Source organism: Siniperca chuatsi, linkage group LG21 (genome assembly GCF_020085105.1).
Source record: "Siniperca chuatsi isolate FFG_IHB_CAS linkage group LG21, ASM2008510v1, whole genome shotgun sequence".
NCBI lineage: Eukaryota > Metazoa > Chordata > Actinopteri > Centrarchiformes > Sinipercidae > Siniperca > Siniperca chuatsi.
The window spans coordinates 4,303,821-4,327,086 of NC_058062.1; the positions used below are offsets into that span (position 1 = coordinate 4,303,821).

General features: G+C 40.4%; 2 protein-coding genes across 5 annotated transcripts; one reads left to right on the plus strand and one right to left on the minus strand.

The window, feature by feature from the left end:
• The first annotated feature begins 849 nt into the window (after positions 1-849).
• ifi35 (interferon-induced protein 35) lies at positions 850-10,158 on the plus strand. 3 transcript variants are annotated; one of them, XM_044181912.1, is made up of 10 exons: positions 850-956; positions 1,287-1,313; positions 1,698-1,778; positions 2,869-3,027; positions 5,177-5,293; positions 5,373-5,517; positions 7,673-7,782; positions 7,893-8,076; positions 8,384-8,490; positions 8,677-10,158. In XM_044181912.1, the coding sequence occupies exons 2-10, from the start codon at positions 1,299-1,301 to the stop codon at positions 8,875-8,877; spliced, it is 1,119 nt and encodes a 372-aa protein (XP_044037847.1). In that variant the 5' UTR covers positions 850-956; positions 1,287-1,298; the 3' UTR covers positions 8,878-10,158. The 3 variants fall into 3 exon arrangements, with proteins under 3 accessions (XP_044037847.1, XP_044037850.1, XP_044037848.1); XM_044181913.1 differs by lacking the exon at positions 850-956 and adding an exon at positions 972-1,150; XM_044181915.1 differs by lacking the exon at positions 1,287-1,313 and having other exon boundaries at positions 894-956.
• Positions 10,117-23,147, minus strand: bcat2 (branched chain amino-acid transaminase 2, mitochondrial). Of its 2 annotated transcripts, none has more exons than XM_044181910.1 (11): positions 22,776-23,147; positions 20,786-20,857; positions 20,136-20,336; positions 19,768-19,878; positions 18,664-18,783; positions 18,338-18,501; positions 14,223-14,365; positions 13,967-14,052; positions 13,136-13,276; positions 12,345-12,419; positions 10,117-11,775 (listed from the first exon to the last, which is right to left on the minus strand). In XM_044181910.1, the coding sequence occupies exons 1-11, from the start codon at positions 22,791-22,793 to the stop codon at positions 11,734-11,736; spliced, it is 1,173 nt and encodes a 390-aa protein (XP_044037845.1). In that variant the 5' UTR covers positions 22,794-23,147; the 3' UTR covers positions 10,117-11,733. The 2 variants fall into 2 exon arrangements, with proteins under 2 accessions (XP_044037845.1, XP_044037846.1); XM_044181911.1 differs by lacking the exon at positions 22,776-23,147 and adding an exon at positions 22,604-22,733.
• Positions 23,148-23,266: the final 119 nt, after the last annotated feature.

The following is a 23,266-nucleotide window of genomic DNA, read 5'->3' on the forward strand; positions in this document are numbered from 1 at the left end:
TACTTGTTGCTAAAGTAACTGCTAACTACTGCCAGCCGTAGCTACCGTTAGCCGTGCAGCTAGCGCTATTAGCTAACTGACTGCCCAGACTAGGAGCTCGGAGCCTGGGCCTGAAAACCTCCTCCTGCCGGCAGTCCAAAGCTCCTGTGCTGGGGGTGTAAACACCAACACTCACTCGGGGCTTCGAGTTCCCAGTCCGGGCAGTCAGCTAAGCTAAAAGGACCACTAGCTGCACGGTTAACTGAGCTAACGGCAGCTACAATAGCAGCAATTAGCGGTTACTTTAAAGCTATCTGCCCATCAGGAAACGCTGTAAATCACAGAGAGTTGAGGCAGAGCAGCCGAAGGACATCAGAGGGAAAACCAGAAAATATTTTCTCCATAAAATATGATCCAATTTCACCAAAATCAGTCAATTAAGTTATAAACATTGTGTTGTGTGCAGAAACACTCAACACACGTCTGTCGTTTTTTCCAACGTAATACGTTTGCGGTCAGGTAAACGGTAAATTCATCCAATTCAGTGTCCCATATCACAATTTTACAAGCTAAATGCAAGTTACTGTAGCTGTCATGTGCCGTAGAGCTCACCACCAACTATAGCCTGTCTAAAACAACACAGTGACTGGGTGTGGAAAGCCCAGTCCCATTAAGTATCAAAAGTACTCATTATGCAGTAAAATGGTCCCTGCCAAATTCGTCGCTGTCCTGTCAGAAACAACGTCTCTCTAAAAAGTAATTTCCCAGTTTATCCATTTTACTCCCCCCTCTGGTGCTTTGCAATTGTTTTAATGTAGAGAGGCTATATTTTCGACGGCACCTGAATGCAGCACCACAGACTAAATGGCTGCAGCGCCCCCTGATGGAGAAAACAGACGCGTTCACGGCCTCTTGCTGCTGAGAAAAAGAAACTGAAAGAATGAATGTGGTTTCCGAGGACAGATCGTCGATAGAAGGTAAGTTGTTACCCAACTGCTTTTTAGTTAAGTTAAACACACCAATATAACGATAGTGTAGGCGTAACATGGACGTTCTCACTGACTTATTTAAAGTTATTCTGACGTATATAAAGATTTTAAGAGTCGTTTAGACATACAGTCTATGGTTTAGACGGTGGATTGTTTATCTGAAAGCAGGGCCTACAGTAAATGTATATATGTTTGTAATTTAACAGTGTTTTTCCTTATTGACAGTCTTTGTTATGTATATATCTTCATAAGTAAATTTAATATGCTGACTTTGGCTGACAGCATGCAAAAACTATAATATTTCGTGAATTATTCCAGATTACTTTCACAATGTCTTCAGATGAGGTGAGACGTCATTTTGCTTCTTCCTGCTATTGTTCTTTCTTATGAAGTTAAAGATAAATATTACACATAAGAACATACAAAATGTATTTGTAATATTGTTGTTACAGACATTTTCGCTGTGGGTTGAACTATTGTCCTTAGCATCACTGAAACATTGTTGTTGCTGAATTTAATTTTAATACTAGTTTCACTTATAAGATTGCTAATTTATCCTCATAAAAATGTCTACTTAACTTAAGGTTTCTCTGCATTATACACCCTGTGTCTTGATGGTTTATTAACATTAATGCAAAAAAAATAAAATAAAATGAGGTGAGGTGAGGTGTTTATTTATTCTCCACCATTTCCCTGGCTCAGAGACAACTATGTGTCCTTGTGTTTTAGGATTTCTCTATAGTGATGAACAGCCAACAGCCATCCGAGGACACCTTGGAGGGAGTCATGGCTTTAATCGCCAACTACAAGGTGCACTGAAACTCCTGTTTATCAGAGAACAGGGCGTAAAATATGAAATACAACATTGAAGCACTGAATGAAAACACAATGTACAGCTGTTGTTTTAGATAAATATATGTGACACTTAAATTAAATGTAGGAAATAAGTATACCAGAGTCGTGACTTACACAGATAAAAGGAGACTGAATTTATCTAAATGCCATATTCTATACATGCTTTAGGCTACTGTATGTATAAACAGTATAGTTAAGTTTGCTTATTGTCATTTGTTTACAAAGGCACTCTCAGTTTAAAAAACAAAAATTTAAATATACAGTATAATATTACAAATATACAGTATATAAAATATGCAACTCACATATAGTGTGGACCATAAATACAAAATGTACACATTTATATAAAAATATATCGTATTTAATGGAAAATGTCAGTAGTAATATGGTTTTGAAAAACTCATGAATATGATCTTTGGAATTAAATTTAAATGATGTCAAAATGACACACTGACGGTAAATCCACTTTCTATTTAATTTCTTTAACCCCGTGAGATCCACTCTTCAGTCCATCATTGCAAACTCATATCGGGAGACAAACCCACAGAACTCGCTAAATTTGATTTAAGTTCTCACAGTTTCCAAAGATGCCAAAATTGACATGTTGTAAACTACGAGGAAACTTCAAATCATGTGATTATTTCCATTTGATGTACAGCTTCAGCCTTATTGAATATGGCAACTTGGCTTTGAATACTCAGCATGGGCATAATCTGGCTGACAGAAAGTGCTTGAACAAAATGAAGACTAGAAGAAGAATATGACACTTCAGCATTAAATTAAACCTAGCTAGTTAAGGGGAAATTTAAGAGGAAAATTCAGTGGGTTTGTGGAGTACTCAAATCAAAATTCAAGTGGCGATCCCAAATTTTCCAAATATGCTAAAACATGTGAGGCAGAGTTTGGGGAAATGTGTATGGAAGGATGCACAGGAAGTCTTGTTTATTTTGTCTTACTTTAATAAAGTACTTTTATTTCTTGTACGTAGCAAAAACAGAACAGTAAAAAGAAAAAAAGTTAGTGAACGCAGCTTGTGTGTCCACAGAAAAAATATGAACAGCTGGTCCAGGAGCATAAGGAGCTGGCCGCCTGCAGAGACGACCGGCGGGATCTGACTCAGCAGTTTAAGAAGCGCAGTGACAAACTGACCCAGGCTCTGAAAGACGACCAGCGCTCCTACAAAGACCAGCTCGAAGAAGAGATGGTACGGCTCTTTTTTAAAAGTCCTCCTCTACTCTAAAAGTGTCTTTTTCTTATTGTCAGGCCACTTGGATGTTTGAGCTTCACTGTGCAGAATCATGTTTTCACACTAGAAGCCTGTTTCTTCTGCTGAAGGAGGAAAGTTTCTCAGTTGAACACGTGTACTTACAAGAGGATTTTGTGACATCAACTCTTTCAAAAGCTAATCATGGTCCAGTATGCAACTTACACAAGTGTGATGTGGAAACGTGAAACTCCAGTGAGAATGTACTTTACAGTGAAGTAGGAGACATTTTGTGTCTGAAATGAAAAATATCTGCATATTCATAGATTCTGGAATAGATATCATTTAAAGATTTTTTAACAAGCTAATTTAACTTTTTTTGTGGAAAACACTTATCAGACACAAATTATTATTGCAATAAGAGTGAATCAGTACATAATTATAGAATAAAGCTGATGATAGCTGATATTTTGTACCAGTATTGCGATCTTTAATGGGCATCAAACTGCTGCTGCACAGCACTCTATGGGTTGAACCTTTAACAGCTGATGGGAAAACACACCACTGATTAGGGTGTAACCAAAAATGCATCACACTTGAAAGTGTCAACCAAAAATACAAAATCAGTGTTTCACTGTTAAATTCTCTCAATGTGACCATTTCAGAAATATATTTCTGTTGAGTTATTTCCATTACAACAAACCCCATTTGTTGCCTTGGTGAGCTCATAGTGCAGGGCAGACATGACAACATTCAACACAGCATGCTAAAAGAAACATCACATAAATAAAACAAATTTAAATACACAAAATACATGGTAAATGGCTATATAATGCTTTTATCCAAAGTGCTTTACAAGGTTTTTGCCTGCCGCTCATTCACACACACTCACACACCGATGGCAGCGATGCTACCACGCAGGGTGCTGGCCAACCATCGGGAGCAATTTGGGGTTTATTGCCTTGCCCAAGGACACTTCGACATGTGATCAGGAGGTATTGGGGATCGAACCGCCAACCCTGTGATCAGTGGATGACCCCTTTCCACCTCCTGAGCCACAGCCGCCGCAAAATACCAAAAAATATAAAAGATAAGCTAAAAACAAAATATATCTTAAAGCAATAGTTTTGGGAAATACGCTTAAATCGCTTTCTGGCAGAGAGTTAGATGAGAAGATCGATATCACTCTCATGTGTCTATGGTAAATATATAACGCTACAGCCAGCAGTCAGTTAGCATAGATTAGCATAAAGACTGGAAACGGGGAAACAGCTTGCCTGGCACTGTTATATCTCGTTTGTTTAATCTACGCAAAAACTGTGTAAAAATGACAATTCACCATGTTATTACAAGGCTGCTGGCTGTGGCCTTATATTTACCGCACAGATTTTAGAGTAGAATCCATCTTCTCATCTAACTCTCTGCCCAAAATGTTGAACTATTCTTTTAAACTGCCAAAGGTTTACAATTCAAGAGTGGAATAACCTGAACATATTAAAATATGCAAAAATATCACAAACAATCACAAAGAAAACAATAAGATAAAACAAAATGTACCTTAAAGTGCCAAAGGTTTACCATCCAAGAGTTGAGATACCTCAGAGAATATACTTCAGTGTATTAATACTTAATAAACAGCATTTAGATCATTGCAGGATACAAAAACTCCACTGAAGCCAGAATAAGAATCACAGATATCTGTTTCAAGGAACAAAAACATAGAATTAATTCAGGTTAAAAATGTCTCATAGACAGTATTTATTAATTCCATAATATGTAAAGAATCACTATAATTTTTTTAGATTTCTGGGGTTTTCCTGTAATTCAATTTTAGTAAAGATACCAAGTGATAGTCTGTGAACTTCATTTATTTAGCAGTTTTAAGAACAGTTAAAATGTGGATAACAATGACAAATTAAATATGGCAGGGTTAAAAGAGAAAAAGCACTATATATAAATAAATACTGGCAGTGAATAGAGATAAAACCAAAAGAGAATATCATAAAATATACAATGAAAATACAATACAGTACTATAACAAGGCCTTTCTCATTTTAAATACGGGTACCACTGATTAGATGTAATGATGTAATGATGGGGCTGCTTTTTCTCAGTACTTTGTTGTATCTGAAGTTTTTCTGTCTTGCAGGCTCGGCTGAACTCAATGAAGGTGGAGGAGAGCCAGCTGATGGAGGAGGTCCAGAAAAAGAAGGCAGCCCTGATGGACGAAGAGGCCAAAAACAAGCATCTGAAACAGCAGACTGATGTGCGTTTATCTCACTCAACACGCCGCCGTCTGCAGTCATCACTGACATGTCCAGTAAACCCGTACCTTTTGTTTTCAGGTGTTCGCTGCTGTACCAGAGAAGACTGTTGTGTTCATGGGGTCGACAGGAAAGGCAACCGACACACAAACATTTGAAATGAAACCACATATAGTTTACCCGATGCAGGGGGGGACGGCACTGATTACATTTGAGGAAGAAGTAGGTGAGTTTGTCTTCACACAAGGAGTGGGAGTTTTATCAGCAAGCTGCCACCACTGTGTTCTCTTCCATCTGCATGTGTTAGAGGTGAATCTGTGTGTTTCTAACAAATATGAGATCTGTGGGGTGAGGTGTACTTTTTTCCCATTGTTTGCTACTGGTCCTTCTCAGTCAAAATTTCAAGGTCACATCTGTATTGACAGCATTACAATCTGGTGGACTGAATCAATGACGGGAGGTACACATAGATAGAGTATTCTTTATTTATTAATCCAAATGAGAGATTGCAGTGTTACAGCAGCCAGAGGACACATGAATCACAAAACAAAATATGGAGGTAGATAAGAAAACATGATAATAAAAACATAAATGACTAAAATTTTAGCTAGAAACTGAACTAAGACGGTGTAGTCCCTCATTCGTCCAGGAGTGTTCTATCGTAGAAAAGGTTTCAGTCGTAGTCATCTGGACACTGTTTTCAGAATCAAGACGTTTCGGCTCCCATCCGGAAGTCATTCTCAATTGAGAAACGTCTTGATTCTGAAAACAGTGTCCAGATGACTACGACTGAAACCTTTTCTACGATAGAAACTGAACTATAAACTAGGACCACACTAACTGTAAATATACAAATATACAAAGACAGTACCTGTCAATATTCTGTAGTGCAAGTCGAGTACATACTGTATATTGTCTTGTATTGTACTGATATGACCTGGTGCTTCGTTGGAGTTGCATAGGTGAGTATTTGGAATAACTATACAGTGAATCTTTATGTACCCACAGTTATGTAGAGGTATGTAAAATACAGGTACGTTTACTACAGAGATCAACAGTAAGATATTGGGTAATAATAATAAAAACAAACAAAAATTCACAGTTATGATTACAAGGCGGCTTCCCTGCAAATCCCGGCTTCCTCCAGCCCACATGTCGAAGTGTCCTCGGGCAAGACACTGAACCCCTGGAGGGCCGTGCCTTCGGTGTGACTGATTAGTTAGTTTCTTTCTAACTGATGAGCAGTTGGCACCTGCCATCAGGTAGTTGAAGCACTTTGAGTAGTCGGATAGGCTATACGAGTACAGTGCATTTATGTTGAAAGTGGAGAATAAACATTGGATGAACATTACCGGATGAACAGAAGAGAGATACATACACAGAGGAACTTTAGTTTGGTTCCAAAGTTACTAATGCAGTGGCTACATTTGTTGCTTTTATTGAGTTTGAAAAGAAGTTAAAACATTGATAATAAACAGATAATACATGTGCGAATGTAGCTCTGCCTGCATGGCCAGACGAAGCCTCGCGGGGGCCTTGAAGAGCGATGTGTCCCTATTGTTCCCAAATCACAGAGCACACAGTAGATCACACATGACCGCTCCATTATATTTCTAACCAAACCAGTACCTCTTAAGCTGGGATACCTGTCCGCAGGTGTGCTGTGTGTCAACAGTTTATTTACTGAAGCCATGTACTCACAATTCAAACTTTCCTGTGATTTTTCTTCTATTACAGTGAGACATGACGGTTGCCCAGATGTTTTCATTGTAGTGTACCACAGACATGTCTGTTCATTATGTTTTGTTGTTTTTGTCCATGTTGGTTAGAAATAGATGTTTTAGAATTCCCCTTATGGCTCACGTTATACTTTAATACCAGTTTTCTTGTTTGATCTGTATATAGTTTTGTGAATGTATGTGTATTTTTGTTTTGGTTGATGGATTTGTGGGATTTAATGTTGAGAAGTGGCCCTGTGAAATTTTCAGTAAGGCAGCTCTGAAGACTTGTTGGTAACGAGTTAATTGGCATTCATTGTTGGTGAAAGGTTTGAAACACTGAAGCTAAATGAATACTGCACACTTAGCGTTGTCATTGTGAGCATGTTAGCATGCTGACGTGAGCAGTTACCTCAAAGCTCAGGCTCACAGTGCTCTTAGTCTTGTTTTAATTCATTAAATTGCCACAAACCAGTTGACACACTGTGACTCTGGGGCCCCGGGGAGCTGCTACATAACTCTCACAGTCACTTTGAAACAAATAAATAAAAACATGTTTTTTGGGTCCTAGTAAATTATTTGAATGGGAAATGTTTTATTACGCTTGACGGATAGTACTGATCATTGTAAAGTCCTGAATAACTCTGTTCGCTCTGCCATCAGTGGCCAAGAAGATCCTGACCACGAAGAAGCATCAGGTGGATCTGGGAGCAGAGTGCAGCATCACTGTGGAGGCCAGGCCAGTTCAGCTGATGGTGCCCAAGCTGGTGGAGGTACAGCAAGAGAATGAATGAGCCTAATCTGAATTTTTTTACCCTCCTTTTACCCTGATCAGTATCAATATTAATTTCCTGTGAGTGATCCCTGCCTGTCTGTCCTGCAGATAGACTCTGAGGTGTGTCCTCAGCGCATATTAATCTCCAACCTGCCCAAGATGGACCCTGACATTCTGCTGAACAAGCTGGAGATCCACTTTTCCAAGAGCAAACACGGAGGCGGAGAGGTGGACGAATGTGAAATGCTGCCTGACTCTGGGACGGTGGTCCTCACCTTTGTGGAGAAAAACAGTGAGCAAGCTCTTTTACCTTATGATGGAATCTAGTAACAGTTGAATGTTATTCACGGAAAATTCATTTTGGAGGTAACTATTCAGAACATTGTAGACTACAGCTGATCATAAAGACAAAATATGAATCCACATGTATTTTGAAAGACTATTAGTATTCTAATACACAAGTTGTGGGCTAAGCACCTGAAAGGGAACTCCAGTTTTTCTACTGCACAGACAGCAGAATGTGTTTTCCACTACAAAATGTATTGTCTAGGCTCTGTTTTGGTCTGAATCCCAGCTGATGTAACTCTTTCTACCATCAGTTGCCAGAGGTTTGACAGATACGGAGTACCATGAAGTGAAGCTACAACAAAAGAGTCACAGAGTGAGGGTGACTCCTTTTCTGAACGGAAAGATTACAAACTTAGAGGTAAGCATTTGTTAGGGAGGCCAGGGTACACAAGGCAGGAGAAAAGAAGCTTTCCACTCTCAGATCCTCGATAATGTTCTGTTGTTGAATTGTAATAGTTTGTTTTTTTTACAGTATAAAATAGGTCCAGATAAATATCCATTCCCCTGCTTTGTCTGACTTGTGTCTGTGGTGTTTCCCTTCCAGACGCAGATGTCAGTGTGTCCTCGGACAGTGCTGCTGACAGAAATCCCTGCCGTCATGGAGCAAGAGACCATGCAGGATTTGCTGGAAATCCACTTCCAGAAAAGCAGCAATGGTGGAGGAGAGATCGAAGCCTTCCTCTACAACCCGCTGGGGCAGCACACCTCGGCGCTGTTTGACGGCGTCTCACCAAACGGAGAGTAGGAGTAGGCTGTAGATTTATCCCTGTTGCTCCCCCAAAAAAAACAAACCCTCTCAGGTTCAGGATGAGATCTGCCGGATGCAAAGACAGGATCCACCCTGCTACAAAAATCTGTTTGTCTTATATTTTGTTACCTTTTGTTAGTATAATTCGGCACAGTTATGAACTTGTTATTTTAGGATGGATTTTTTTGGCAACGATAAAGCTGCCAATTATTTTTCTAGAACAAAATCTCTGATGTCTGTCAGTATTGTTGATATCAGTTCTGAGAATTATAAAATTTCAGCTTTATTCATAGATGAAAGTATTTAACCTGGTTGTTTTCTGTCTAGTTATTTAAAAATACAAATCTTTGGCATCAATGGCAACAAATACTGTGTAATTATAATAATGCAATAACCTCATTAATCAACAATCTGTTCTTTCAGCATGTAACTCCTTGACAAAAATCTTTCCAATTGTATTATATAAAAGTGTAAGTGGTCTGCTGCGGCTCAGTGGGTGACAAGATTGATGACAAAATTGTATGTATAGTTTGACATTTTGGGAAATAGCTTATTTACTTTCTGGTAGCGAGTTAGATGAAGAGAGTGCACCTTCTTATCTGTCTTCAATACACTGTAAGGCTACAGCTAGCAGCCAGTTAGCTTAGCTTAGCACGAGTGGAAACAGCTAGTTCTGTTCAAAGGGTAACAAAATCCGGCTGGCAGCACCGCTAAAGCTCACGAATTAACACATTACGTCTCATTTGTTTAGTCAGTGCAAAAACCAAAGTGTAAAACCAACAATTCGCCATTTTGTGTTGGATAATTTCTTGGCTGGGTGTTGTTGCCAGGCAACCAGCGGAGACTCCAGAAGGTTACTGCGCCCTGCCAAGAAATAGTCCGGTGCATAGCCGGCGCATAAAACGTTTAAGTGCCATTTTTACACTAATGTTTTTGCACAGAGTGAACAAACCCCAGAACGTGTTGATTAGTGAACTTTAGAGGTGCTGGTAGGCGGATTTTGTTACCTTTGAACAGAGCCAGGCTAGCTGTTTCCCCTTTCCAGTCTTTGTCCTAAGCTAAGCTAACCGGCTGCTGCTTCATATTTAAAAGCTGAGTGGTATCAATCTTCTCATCTAACTGCTAACTTAACTCTAGCAAGAAAGTGAATGTGTATTTCGAATGTCGGACTGTGCCTTTATATGGGTAAACAAAGTCTTGAAATCTCGTTAAGTTCAACAGGGAAGGTCTTGTGTGTTCGTTAAGTGTTTATTTTGCAAATAAATATACTGAAGATGACCACTGATGTAAATTAATGTGCCTCAAATACAAAATGAGACTGAACTCAGATTGGGTTTATTGTAAAAACATAACAGCAGAGTAAAAGTAACAGCACATAAAAAAAAAAAAAAAAAAACCTAAACTGACATTACTTAAAGAATCCAGCTCTATCCACTAGTGCACAAACTGGAAAACAAAACAGCTGCTGAAGATCCACAGAAGAACAAGCGGACAGACTGAGGTTAGGCACTTAGACAGAGAGAGGGACAGGTGTGTCGTATGTGTGTAAAAATAAAAATACATTCAAAGAGAAAAAACCAGCAAAGGAAGGACATGAAGCCGAGATTACAGTAAAACACTGGTGACACAGTCAAGTACTTTTGGAAGACAGTCGGCCTAATTTCACATCAAAACAAGGAAAAAATATAATTTAAAAACCTCTAAAATAACAACACAATCTATTTGTTACTATACATTGTTTTCATAATGATTACACACAAACTAATGCAGGAGTAACTGCGAGCATTGATCAGCCTTCTCTTCTAGAGCCTGTAGGTCTTCTGTCGCCCTGCCATTTGTGTGTGCTAAAGTTCACTTAGACCTCGCCTTTTTAATCTCAATCTTTAGTTTTTGTGCAGTTGTATTCTAAACAAACAAAACCAACAAACATAAAAACCGCCCACGTTTCCTCTCTAAAAGCTGAGTCATTCTCAGATACATATCTGACATTAAAACAAGGTCAGTGCAAACTCTGGTGTCAAAGTGACATGGCCCCATGAAAACTACGGCAGTACTCTAGAGATCACTATGTACATTACAGTAACAAAACATATCTCATGGTGTGTTTACAGGTACTACTCACACGTAACAGTTAAAAGGTTTCGGGGGGAACACCACAGGTTGTTGCAAGTAGTACAGGTTATAGTACATATACGTTTTTGCTGTTGTGGAGTACATTTTAATACTTTTGTTGATGAGAAACAGTACTTACAGATTGCGTGTTGCTAAGAGGCTAACTGTCTTAATTTGTCCTACACACCAAATGTGTGGTTGCTTTAATATTGCACATATTTCACCTCCTTCGCCTGAAATATGTCAGCTTGTTAATACCAGAATGCAGTGTTGATAAAAATTGTGCTATTAACTATAAGTTCCTCACAAGGAATTAATCCAAGTGACAAAGACAAACACTTGAATGGAGAATTGACCCAATTAGAGTTTAGAGATTTGAATGCACTCTTGCTAGTCTAATAGATATGACCACTAGGCACATCAACCTTTTTAATCTGGCTGCTTGTATTTGCTTGCTTTTTTCCCCCTCTTCCAGTGACAGCTGTTGTGTCAAGTCAAAACATTGCATATCATGGTTAATATTGCTTTCCAAAGCGAACCATTACATTTCAACAACCAACTGTATTCCTATGAAAGTCCACACACACACACACACACACACACACACACACAGAGGCGTCCGTCTCCTCGGTTGGTAAGTAAGCAGGAGTGCAATAGTGGGTTGAGAAGGGGGCTGCTGGTTGTCCAAACTGGAATTATGGGAATAAGTGTTGATACAACTGGCATGTGCAATATGGTCGTTTAAACGACCAGCGGCGCCCACTCACTTGGTTTGCGTCCGTACTGGGTGAAGCAAGGGAACGGGAGCGAAAAGGAGAGAGAGGAAAGGAAAACAAATTAACAAGCAAAAAATGTTATATTGCTTTTATGAGAAGTTTTAAAATAAAAATTCACCTGCCATATAAAGTTAAATTAGTAGCTAGATCTGCAACAAAGGACGACAAGTCTACTGTTGCAGTCGGTCTAGAGCTGAAACTATTTGTCGATAAAGAATTAGTTGACAGAAAAATAACCTGCAACTATTTGGAGAGTACACTAATCGTTTCAGTCATTTATTAAGCAAAAACAAAAAAACAGCCAAAATACTTTCTAGTTGCAGTTTCTCCAATTTGAGGATTTGCTTCTGTCTTCTGTTTTATATAACTCATCAACATCAGAACTTTATCCTGTCACATGCTTTTGGTTTCTTTAAAAGGTGAAAAACTGACAGATATTTCTGGATATCTTTCTAAAAGTTCCCTTTTGCTGCCACTTGGAGCCGCCAACATGCAGGTTTGCCAGTAGCAGCTCAAAGAAGCCCTTACTTACTGTATTGGGAGGATAAAAGCCACTCTGAACTTTGGTGCACTTACCTGAATATCAGTAAGCTCTTTGTGGAACCTCTTTGCCAGGTCCGGGCCATTCTGCATCGTCGGGATCTGGTACGTCTGAGAGAGAAAGAGAGGACAACACTGACATTACATTTTAGTCCTTTAGCCCTAACTGTTACCCAGAGTGATTTGCAATCAGTGCGTTTGCATACATGCGTGAGCTGATTTCTTGATCATGTAAAAGAGAAACCTGGTTACCATAATCAGAGTAGGGGATTAGAGAAACCTGACTTTCCCAGGTAGATTTATCCTAAAGAACGCAGACTTTTCTAACAGAGCGGCTGGATAAAAGGAGAGATCATTACACAAAGCGATGCGTTCTCATATTTAAAATAATTCCATCCAACTGAAACTACACAAAGTAGTCTAAATAAGTCGGTTTGACTGTTTGTTAAATTCAGACACTTTCCTGCTGTGAGGGAAAGCTTCTAACATTAACACAGTTAAAATAAGAAAGCCATGCTTCCAAAATGAGGCCGGGGTTAAGGGAGCAATAGGATTATTGAGCTGCTGCATGTATTCGCAGATTTACAGTAACCAGATTACTACAGTGCACGTACAGTAAACTCGTTCTCAGATTAGACGCGTAACCTGGTTTCTCTGAGTAACCTGGTTAGTTAAATGCATGTAAACGCACTCAATGAGTCCAACAGTACAATGAGCGAATCATAAGAACAGAATAACAGCTTAAACATCAACAACACTTAAAATCAAACAACTGAAGTTAACCCAAACAGGTTACTGAGAAACAAACACAAAAGGTGAACTCCTACCTTTCCTCTGTAGAGGAGGCTGCCGACAGGACAGACGACACAGGCCGTCCCTGCTCCGAACACCTCCAGGATCCTGCCGGCGTCCAGAGCCCCCAGCAGCTCCTTCATGCTCACCGTGCGCTCTGTCACCTTAAACTCACCCTGACAGACACGCAGGAAGCAATGAACATCAAGATGGCGTGAAAGTTTAAAGATCTACTGCAGTGGTTTCCAACCTTAAAATAAAGAAATCTCTGTGTGCGACCCCTCACCACTGGTAGAAAATGCTAGTGAGTGATTTTTATTTTTTGTTTTACTTAAATCATTTTGAAGATGTGAAATTATCAAATAATTCACAAGTTAAAACCAAAGATCAGAGGAAATGAACATAATGTGTATTTTTTCTACTTTCCTATTGATCTGATCATGTTGAGACCCCTTGTGGGTTTCGAACCACTGAGCTACCGTACTGAAAATCAGGTGAATATGAATATAAATTCACTAAGTGGCGTGGACGGATAGTACGGTTTACTGAAAAACAGAAACTTGGTTTTCCTATTGCCTATCCATCTGGATAGTTTTGATGTGATCCATCAAGGTTTGGAGATATCAGGTGGAACGCACCCCAACTCGAAAGAGCTCAATGGTATTTGATTTGTGGTTCTTAAAAGCACTTTATTAACAGGATGCCTCTTTTCAAATCAGACCATCCCAAAATGCTTCTCTGTTTGCATTTTTGGGAGTGTGTGAGCTGAAATTAAATTTTCCTTCCTTTTCATGAGAGATTCTGTATGCTATTAAAATGAGGTCTATGTGATGGTCTGTGTTTGGTCTCCTCTCTGGTGGTCTTACCCAGTCTCTGGACAGGTCCAGCAGAGACTGTCTGGTGACTCCTGGGAGTATGATGCCATCCAGAGGAGGCGTCACCAACTCTCTCTCTGCAGACACAAACACACACACATCACCAGTTTTATCTTATTTAAAATAACGAGGTGCTCAAATATTTCTACCAGGAGCAGTAGTGGATAGAAAACGTGGACAGAAAACTGGAGGAACATATTTCAGCTTTTCACAAAGACCTGTAAAGGAAGACAGAAAAGAGTCTGACCTCCTTTCGCATTGGTCCAGTAGATGAAGAGGTTCATGGTGCCGACCTCGGTGATCTCCTCCTGCTCTCCATACAGCCACAGGACCTGCTGACAGCCCCGCTTCACCGCCTCGTTCTGCACCGCTATCGTAGGACCGTAGTTGCTGGAGAGAGTTAAAATAAACCAGAGACATGTGACAGTGACCAGCTGGGACAGAGGGGAAAACAGAGGTCAGGTTCCAGGAGGAATTTCGGTGTTTGATTATTAGACATGCTTTCCTATTTTCCCTGTATACTGTTTGTGCTTACTGAATCTCTAAGGCTGTGATACACCTAGCAGCGCTTTGGTTGGTTCAAAGCGACATCCTTTACACAGGGATTTTCCTAAATAGCTCAGGAAATTTTATATATGTAGAGGCAATGGCATTATAGTGTTATGAGTAAATGAATGGAGACAGAGGGTTTTTTTCTGTCTTATGAAACCAACACCCACACACGGGTGTTTCTGCCGAGAAGGAAGGATCCTGGTGATAAATGTCATCAATGTGAACAAAAGAGGACAGTGGAAACATTTCAGTTGGTTCCTCAACAAACAAAAAAAAAAAAAAAAAAAAAAAAAAAAACTCCAAAGGGAGTCACCCATTTGTATACATTGCGTCATCTTCTCACTGAAAGGTTTAACCCTGAGAAATATGCGGCACTGCCATGATTTCTGAAAACATTGTATCCGTGTGGCTGCGAGGGTTTCAATAAACAATACAACTCACAGTCATGTGATGAGTCATACATAGTCATGCTTTTTTTGTGTGTCACAACGTTTAAGGTGCAAGAATTGACTTTTAGCCACTAGGGTCGCAGAGGAACTCCAAAACAAGCTGACAGAGCCGTAACATACTGTCGCCTTGTAAAGTTGTTCTGGCTAACGCGTTAAGCCGGAGATATACTTGTTTTTTAACCACGCGTTCGCGTAGACAACCAGCTGCGCTGTGAATGGAATTGTTCACATACTTGCCTATGTACTGTGCGCGTTACTGGAGGATTACACTTGAGTGTGTGCGTATGTGCATCTTGCGGACGCATTGCTTTAATTTCTGAGGACGTGCACAACCGACGCTCCAAACGGACGCAGGATACTCGAGGCAGCCATCATGCGTACGCGTAGTTAAAAGCAAGTACATCTCCGGCTTTAGCAGAAAATAAAAATGCCTATGAGTATCCGAGTGGACTTGTGTTTCTGTGCACCAGAGTGAAATAAGCCCAATAGTCAATCTGCTGAGAAAATATCTCTTTGGCTTCCAGGCGCTTGACTGGCCGGGCCATCGACTGGATTGTCGGCCATTATCATCATATCACAGATATAGTGGTATCGGCATACATGTCAGTCAGTAAGTAGCAAGAAAAAGCAAAGCTGTACAAATATGCCCATATGTTTGTGGTTATTTAGTAACATTGTCGCCATTAAAACGTTTGTTCAGATGTTATTTTTTTAACTGTAAAATGTCCCAGAGCATATCGTCTTTAAAACTAATTTTACTTGTTTTGTTATGCGTTATATCGATATCACTGATATCAATATTATTTATATTTTTTACGTCTCAAATATTGATATTACAGCTAGACTGATAAATTGGTCAAAAAAGGTCAATACATCGACCGATATTAGCTTACTGCAGATCTGTCTGTGTATATGTTGGTGGTGGAGATGGAGATAAAAAACCTTTTGCTAAACCACTGTTGCAGTCAGATATTAGACAAGAGAATATTACTGTAGTCTATACAATGATGTTACACTGTCAGGTGCAACTAAGAACGCTCCCGCTGACAACGACCCACGGAGGCAGCTGCTAAAGACCGTGAAGGAACATTATCGATGCCTTATGCCCAAAAAGGGGCGAAGAGCCAAAGTAAAAGTAAGTAAGTATGTGTCGGCCAATAAGTAACAAGAAACTGGGTTTGAGGTCATTTAGAAACAGTGTCACCATTACATAGTCTGTCCACCAGAGAGCACTGACAAGTACATTTTTGAACTGTAAAATGTTCAGCAAGATGGCGGCGCACAGGGACGCAGTGGCCACTCTGGGTCCGGTAAACACGGTGTTAAATGTTGCTTTTTTTTTTTTTTTGAGCAAGGTCTTTTTTTTTTTTTTTTTTTTTTCAAATATGTCACAAAAGACAAAACCAACTTGAACATAAGACAGTTAAGTCAAGTTAAATGTTAGTCCTTGTCTGTTTTTATTGGGAAAGAAAACCAGCGCAAACGTCCTCGGCTACTTATCTGACGTCGCTGGAAATTGGGAATCGGCTTCTATACAAGATTGTTTGTGTTATGTGTTTAGGTTTTAAAAAATTACTATCGGCCGATATATCTCTATCAAATGTTTTAAACCCTCAAATATGGATATTAGTATCTGCCTCTGTCTTCACCAGCTTTGTCTGCCATTTGGTGCTTGTTGGCCGACCACAGCTACCTGCTGCAGCTCAAACATGGTTGGTGAGAGCGCTGAGACTGAACCAAACAGTAAATGTCCTGTAATACCAAAAGAAATCAGCTAAAAGAAAGTCTTTATATGGAACTAATATTTGGGAATGAAACTTTAAATTCATATAGTTTTGTGTGAGCCTTTCGCACACACACAAACACACATTAAATAAACATGATAACATAGCAGTTACATACAGAGTGACCACCCTGCAGTCCCATGACTGCTGGTGCTAAATCAGGCTTGAGAGTTGAAGCTGCTTGATGGGAGGAGAGCAGATTTTGTTGGCTTAGTGAGTCGAGTGGGTTTTCAGTGGCGTTATGTAATCACACTGTAGCTGAGCAGGTGTTACTTTAGGATACCAGACTCGTGGAAGCAGGCCTGTTATTACAAGCTGTGTGGAGATTACAGGAGCACTGACATAACTTTAATAACCTTCACTCTGTGGAAAAGTGTTTCCTGCTGTGAAAGAGTTGTAGTGTTGCTGTCTGTGAAGTTCATGAGGTTTTTTAGCACTTGTCTGACCTCATTCCCGTGATTAGTTTTGTTCTGCAGCACAGGGTGGCATACAGCTCAACAGGCGTTACGACTTGTCACAGCAGGAAAAGCACAGGTGTAATAACCTCAATGATGGCTGTTTCCTTGAATCCACCTGTATTGACAAGTTGAACTGGTCATATCAGTTGTTGAAAACAGGCTGCTTTTAAACCCGGATGCATCTACATCACAAGCACTACAACAACCCTCTCCAACTCACATACGATATGAAATCAGCTCTTACAAAGGCTTCCTTTCTTAAGGAAGACATTTTGACTCGTCATACCTACCTGTAACTGATGACATTAATAGCCTGTACTTTTCCTGCTATGACTAGACAAAATGTGTGCCTTGAAAAAGGTCTATTGTTCCATTGTCTCTTTTTTGGCACAGATTTGACCCCAACACCAGCCGGCTCTGTGGCTGCCTTTCCAGGCTTCATAAGCAAAGTGGAAAATCCAAATAGTTGTACATTGTCCAGATCCACTGCTGAATAAAAACACAGCTGTGGCGTGAAGCACTTTAAAAACTACCCAGCCATGACAATGTTATAAAACACATATACTGCTTCGGATTTTTACAGATGTATTGTTTACAGTTCTTTAAATGTGCAAAATAAGAAAGCAAATTAAAAAAATTAAAGGAAATAAACGAACACCCTTAGTTGCACCCAACAGTGTAACATCACTGTAGGCTACAGTAATATTCTCTTGTTTAATATCGGACGATCACGGTGGTTTAGCAATATTTTTTAGCATTTAACGTTTGCTGATTTCTGACAGCAGCACTTGAAGCTTTGCGGTGTGAAATTCTTCTTTTGTACATGAAACATGTCCACAAACAGAGTGGGACAGATACCGTTATACAGCAATTTAGGGGCGTCGTTTCTGCTGATGATCAGAGCTCACGAACATGTACCTGCTACAGGTGACATGCATCAGGCTGAAACGAAGAGGGATTGGTGAATCTGACTTGGAACAAACCTCACAGAAAAACGCAAGACAACTTTAAGATAAGAATACCACCGACTTTACCACGTGCCTTGCTTTTAATCTTAAGGTGCATTTAACTTGAAGCAAACCTGCACTGGACTCGAGAGAAGAAAGACACCAAACTCACCCTCCCATCTTATAGGCCCCGACGCCTCCTTGCCAAGCCCTGACAAATGAAGGGTCCGCCAGCAGAGAAACAGGGTTGAAGGACCCTGTGGCAAAGTAAGGTCCCACAGGGCCGACGATGACAAAGATCACAGCTTCTCCTGCCCGAGACACGCCAAGGGACGGCTGGAGGAGGGAGAGGAAGAGGAGAAGACAGGTAATCAGGACCAGGAGGTCAGTTAGTTCAACAGTAATGAGAGTATGCTGGAGTCCAAAGACATTTAATCACTTCAGCTGAGATGGGAACCTGCACAGGTCAGCATTTCGTTTATTGATGCTAAAGCTCACCTCAGTTCCTATAAAGGTGGGTCTGATGTAGAGGCTGGCGTCCTGGGAGTAGGGAACCCACTCCCGGTCTACCTCCACCAGCTTCCTGATGCACTCCAGCAGTTCACCTTTATCAAACAACTACAAAGAAACTAGGACATTAACAGTCAACTAATCGCTCGTCTTCACTGCTCTGCTTTCTGCACTCTTTTTACTACTTAAGAAATATGGCTGGACTCGAAGGGCTCTGTCCCGTGTGATATGAGACATTAAATGTCACAGAATGATATCATGTTTTTTTCCCCAATTCTATTTTTTTAATCTATGTTTGTAAATGTCGGGGTGCTGTGCCTTAAACACAGGTATTATCCTCTAAAACTGAAACTATCTGCAATATCCAGACACACCAAATACTTTGATCTGAAACCATTAACACAATTGTAGAGTAATGAAATAAACACGCAGCGGATCCTTAAAGAGGATTGTTTGTCTGTATGTTATCTTAAAAGTGAGACTGTGTCACTTTTGAGAGAAGAAATAACATATTATTCTATATTCTATATATTCTTCCTATTACAAATGAAAAGTTTAACTCCTAAACAATAAAACACACCAAGTGGCTAATGTTCACTTTAGATAATATATTGCTGTGTAACTGACATTAGTGAGACAGTTTTCTAACTTTCTAATCTTTTTTTCAATTCACAACACATCTTCATTCATTCATTCATTGTGAAATATTAAATATTTCCCTTTAGTCCTTTTAGTCTGGCTTTCCCAGTTTCAGTGGGCGTTCAGACCGAACACAACCCTGCGCTGGTGGGAACGTGTTGCTTCAGGTATCAGTGACACCATCAAATACGATCCAGGAAATCTAGTTTATGAGACAGGATTTTAAAACTCTGGAAAGTGGCGGCAACTATTTTACCTTTCATCTCAATGGTCGCGAGGTAAACAGCGGGAATACGGCGTTCATGTTACAAAGTATTCTACCAGGAATGGGTGCTCGCATGCATTTGATTGCCAGATGACGTCGCATTGCGGTCCAGAAAAAGCCTACATGGAGGGACGCTAGCAAGAATCCTCACTGAGGGTTTCTGAGGATGAGGTGGGGTACAAACTCACAGGAAGGCAGCTTCTGTCAGCGCTTCGATGCATCCTCTCCATGTTCAGCATGGGTCTGAACAGACGGATGTGGTTGTCGACTCCACGGAACGCCTTCATGCCTTCAAACAGCTGGAGATCAGACAGACAGAAACACACAACGCTGTAAGGTTTCTGTGTCAGACTGTTATCTCCAACTGATATCATGGGGGTTCAAACAGTGTGGTAAACCTGCAAAGAAAGTGTCTTTGCCTATTTTATTCATTCTTTCAACAGTTTTTTCCATTTTTACTTCATTTATTTAAAGGCCAAATTTCCAAATATCAGCCATTAGCAGTTCTGTGTAAAAGTCTTAGTCTCTATTGCTGCGTGTTGAGCCGTCTACTCACCTCTGTGGAGTAGTGCAGGACAGAGCTGGCAGGGTGCAGCGACAGGTTCTGGAAAGGTTTGATCTGAGGAGCCTCCCAGCCGTCCTTCTCCGACCAGTTGATGGTCAACATGTGGTCGGAGAACTGTTTGCCGAACACCAGGGTGGAGGGGTCGGGCTTCGGCTTGCATACTGCGTTGCGTTCGATTACCAGATCTGCTGCCTGATATGGAGACGGACAAGCGAGCCGGAGACGGGCCGAGAAAAAGAAGTAGACAGGGCAAGAGCAGAGCAGGCGACGAATACAGTGATTGTTTTTAAATCGAACTTATTGACAGAGCATGCTTTAATAGGACAATTAGTTGAGCATTATACAGAGTCAGTCAAGATGCTGACTTATCTGGTCAATAAGACACAATTAATCAAGTTCAATTAAACTGAATTAAGTAATTACAACAGGCAGACAGCGAGGGAAAGACAGAAGGGGGAAAGAAACTTTAAATTCTAGGCAACTTGTACAAGTTGAAGAGACAAGCCCTCTTTCGAGAAATGTCACTTCCTTCTTCCCATAATGATCCATAAACACCTTGTGCTCTGTGACATGTACAGGCAGGTGGAGATGATGCAGGCCTTATCTGGTGAGAAAGAAAATGTTAATGTTTTCCTCATTACCTTAAAGGAGCTGGTGAACCGCAGTGACCCAAAGGAAAAGGGGAGGGCCTGGACAAATCGTCCATGGAGTGCCTGCAAATGAAACATGACAAAGCTCTTTGCAAGACGGCACAGACAGTTGTCTATATACAGTACTAGTAGTCATAAGTGTAAAGGTTTTACCAGACAACTTGTTGCAATACTGTATAAGCTCTATCTTCTTTCCAGGTGACAAGAATGTAGCCAGCCTTGGGAATACACAAGGACACGCGTCTGACATAGTACGTTTGTGGGTGCGTGTGACTCGGCACCAATCATTTTGCCTGCAGTTGACAGTTTGTAGCTAGCAACACATGCCAGTAGGAGACAGCCAGTGCTATGTGCTGTAATTAGAATCAGGCACAAATGCAGGCTACTGCGCAAAATGAGGACTGCAAGGTGACAAACTAATTGTGCAAGGAAGGGTGACAAAAGGCTCTAAAATAAGTGCAAGTCAGGAAAAGGCAGAATGGAAAACAATATCTGTTCTAATAGCCAAAACACCTAATAAGCCACCAACAATAATGGTGGACCACAAGATCCAAAACATGTCAACAGCTAAAGCAAGTTCAGGCCACTTTTACTGGCTTTCTAGTTTGTGGCATTCTGCCTGAAGTTAAGATGTCAGTAGCGCCTGTCATTAGAGGTGATACAGGCAAAATTAATATTATAATAATAACAATAATAGTAGTAACAGCAGGTAAAATCTGCTCTTTTCCATTTAGTATGAAGGTAGGCAGTGTGGGATATGATCTCCATTCTTGTTTAATTTGTATATGGCTGAATTGCCCAGGCAGTTAAATGCTTGTGACAGGCTTTGCTTTTGGTAACCCCATAATTAATCTTTTAATCTACAATGGTGGTCTTTTACAGTTGTTGAATTCACATTCCCAATATGGTGCAGAGTTTGACTTGACTTTATCGTGCCCGTCATATGTCAGTGGTCTGGAGAATAATTAGCTGCGTTTCCACCGCAGGGACTGGGAACCTCTGGAGGAACTCAGTGCTTCAGTCATTCCTACAAGTTGCACAGCGACTCTGGTGCACGAGTCCATGTGTGCACAAATTGTTGCTGCAAGTTTTGCCTTTATTGCGACCATGAGTACGCGTAGGTGTATATATTTTTGTTGTGACATGCACTTGTAAATCTGATGCATGGAATTTTATCTATATATTTTTTTAGTTAATTTGGACCCACTGTCTGGAATTAAAGTAAAACTGAATTAACAAATGCGAGTTAGCATATGTACCTAGCGTTAACATCAAAGTATGAGCCAGCAGCAACGTAAGTAACTTAATTAACTACAAATGCGAAATGCGTAGTACAAGCATAATGAGGTAATAACATACATATACACGTGGCACTTTCTGCACATATGCATCTTAGGCCACCTGAAGAGATGGGTGCTGCCTTCTAGCCTCACGCAAAACTCTATTTAAAAATCGGACAATTCAATGAAAACTTGCTTACAAACTACATAGAAACAGACTTGTGACTATTCCAGTATCATTATGATATATTTTTCAATTCGGCATACTAATAATCTACCAATCATCGAACTGGTTTGCCTACCACCACCACTCACCAAAACCGTGGAATGGGGCAAGAAGTGTAAGTTAATGTTAAGCAAATTTAAAAACACGTATGTCATAAAACAAGGTCAACTTGTTGACCAGATGTCTTCCGAATTCGCTATTAAGCCTCGGAGATTTGAGTCGTGTTTTACGCAGTGTTAATGTTTGCAGATAAGCAAGGAGAGTTAAGTTTCATTATTTCAGCATGGAGTTTGGTTTAATGACCTTTCCGTGCAGCATTGTTTTACCAGCCTCGGTGCTGGCGGGACAGACGGATCAGTCCGTGTAAACCAGCCAATATAACGGACTCGTTGTCCTTCTCGGTCGTTATCGGCCGCATTATCGCTCATTCAAGTGAATCATTTACACAGACAATGTAAACAGATAATGAACTCACCGTTCGGAGGGCTGCCATCTCCGCTACGTAACGATGATTGACGAGATAATGTGTTCGTGTGGAAACACACACTCAGCTCAAAGTCAACTTGGGTTCCGCTTTGATATACGAGACGTTGTTGAGAGGTGAAGCCAGAAACCTCCCACACATAAAATGCCCTTCGGGATATTAGTCCTTTAACAGAAACACTTGGCTTTTTTTAAACGGTTTGTGACTGCTTTGTGATTTTTTTTTCTTCCTATTTTTCCTGGGTTAATAATTTAACATCACCTGCTCTGCTCTGTAAGAAGACACACAAATATTAGCGGAAACAAGAGCCACAAAATCAATCTAATGATAAAGTCTTCTGGTTATATTGACCAGCAACATTAACCAGTAAAGTCTCATTCAGGAAGTCATTGGAGGCGTGGCAAAAGCTTAACATCTGATTTGCGGACACCAGCAGACTCAAAAGGGGGAGGTTATTAGAGGTCAAAGAGGTTGATGCTGAT

Bases quoted from the DNA above. Each gene is read 5' to 3' on its own strand.
- bcat2 (XM_044181910.1), bottom strand. The intron at 14,366-18,337 runs GTGAGTTTGGTG...AACTCTCTCCAG, and splicing joins GGGGCCTATAAGATGGGAGG to CAACTACGGTCCTACGATAG. The intron at 13,277-13,966 runs GTAAGACCACCA...CGTGTCTGTCAG, and splicing joins TGGACCTGTCCAGAGACTGG to GGTGAGTTTAAGGTGACAGA.
- ifi35 (XM_044181912.1), top strand. The intron at 5,294-5,372 runs GTGCGTTTATCT...TTTTGTTTTCAG, and splicing joins ATCTGAAACAGCAGACTGAT to GTGTTCGCTGCTGTACCAGA. The intron at 5,518-7,672 runs GTGAGTTTGTCT...CTCTGCCATCAG, and splicing joins TACATTTGAGGAAGAAGTAG to TGGCCAAGAAGATCCTGACC.